This window comes from Eimeria mitis, genomic scaffold (assembly GCF_000499745.2).
Source record: "Eimeria mitis Houghton genomic scaffold, Emh_scaff5661, whole genome shotgun sequence".
Classification (NCBI taxonomy): Eukaryota; Apicomplexa; class Conoidasida; order Eucoccidiorida; family Eimeriidae; genus Eimeria; species Eimeria mitis.
The window spans coordinates 494-1,189 of NW_013573920.1; the positions used below are offsets into that span (position 1 = coordinate 494).

Here is a 696-nt window from a genome sequence, read left to right on the forward strand (position 1 = left end):
GTTTGTTTGTTTCTTTTTTTTTTCTTTTTTTCTCTCTTTTGTCTCCTTCTTTTCTCTTACTCTATAGCAACAACACACCAACAAACCAACCCCTTTCTTTCTTTTTCTTTTTCTCTCTCTTCTTCTCTCTCTCTCTTCTCTCTCTTCTCTCTCTTCTTTCTTTCTTTTTATTTCTCTTTCTCTGTTTCTTTGTTTCTTTGTTTCTTCTGTTTTTCTTCTTTTCTTATCTTCTCTCCTTTCTCCTCTTTCTCTCTTTCTCTCTTTTTTCTCTCTTTCTCTCTCTCTCTCTCCCTTCTCTCTCTCTTCTCTCTCTCTTCTCTCTCTCTTCTCTCTCTCTTCTCTCTCTCTTCTCTCTCTTTTTTCTTTTTATAACAATGAAACCCCCCCCCTCTTCTCTCTCTCCTTCTTCTTCTTCTCGCACAAAAAATATTACATCTCCCCCCCCCTCTCCCTTTTCTGTCTCTTCTGAGAACGACCCCAAACTAGCAAACACACAAACACAAACACAGGGGGCCCCCCTCATCCCCCCAGGTCCTGGGGGCCCCCAGGGGCCCCCGGGGGCCCCCCTCATCTCCCCAGGGTCTGGGGGCCCCCAGGGGCCCCCGGGGGCCCCCCTCGTCTCCCCAGGGTCTGGGGGGCCCCGGGGGGCCCTGGGGGGCCCCCGTGTCTCTCCAGGGGCTGGGGGGCCCCTGGGGG

At 50.6% G+C, this 696-nt stretch overlaps 1 protein-coding gene across 1 annotated transcript in view; it reads left to right on the top strand.

Moving 5' to 3' along the window:
- Nucleotides 1–374: 374 nt before the first annotated feature.
- Nucleotides 375–696, top strand: part of EMH_0083390 (uncharacterized protein) — a gene marked incomplete at both ends in the record, with an annotated part of 2,400 nt that continues 2,078 nt past the window's right edge. The window contains one exon of the mRNA XM_013500636.1: nt 375–531. Within this exon, the coding sequence (XP_013356090.1) occupies nt 375–531 (157 nt within the window). The remainder of the gene's footprint in view (nt 532–696) is intronic.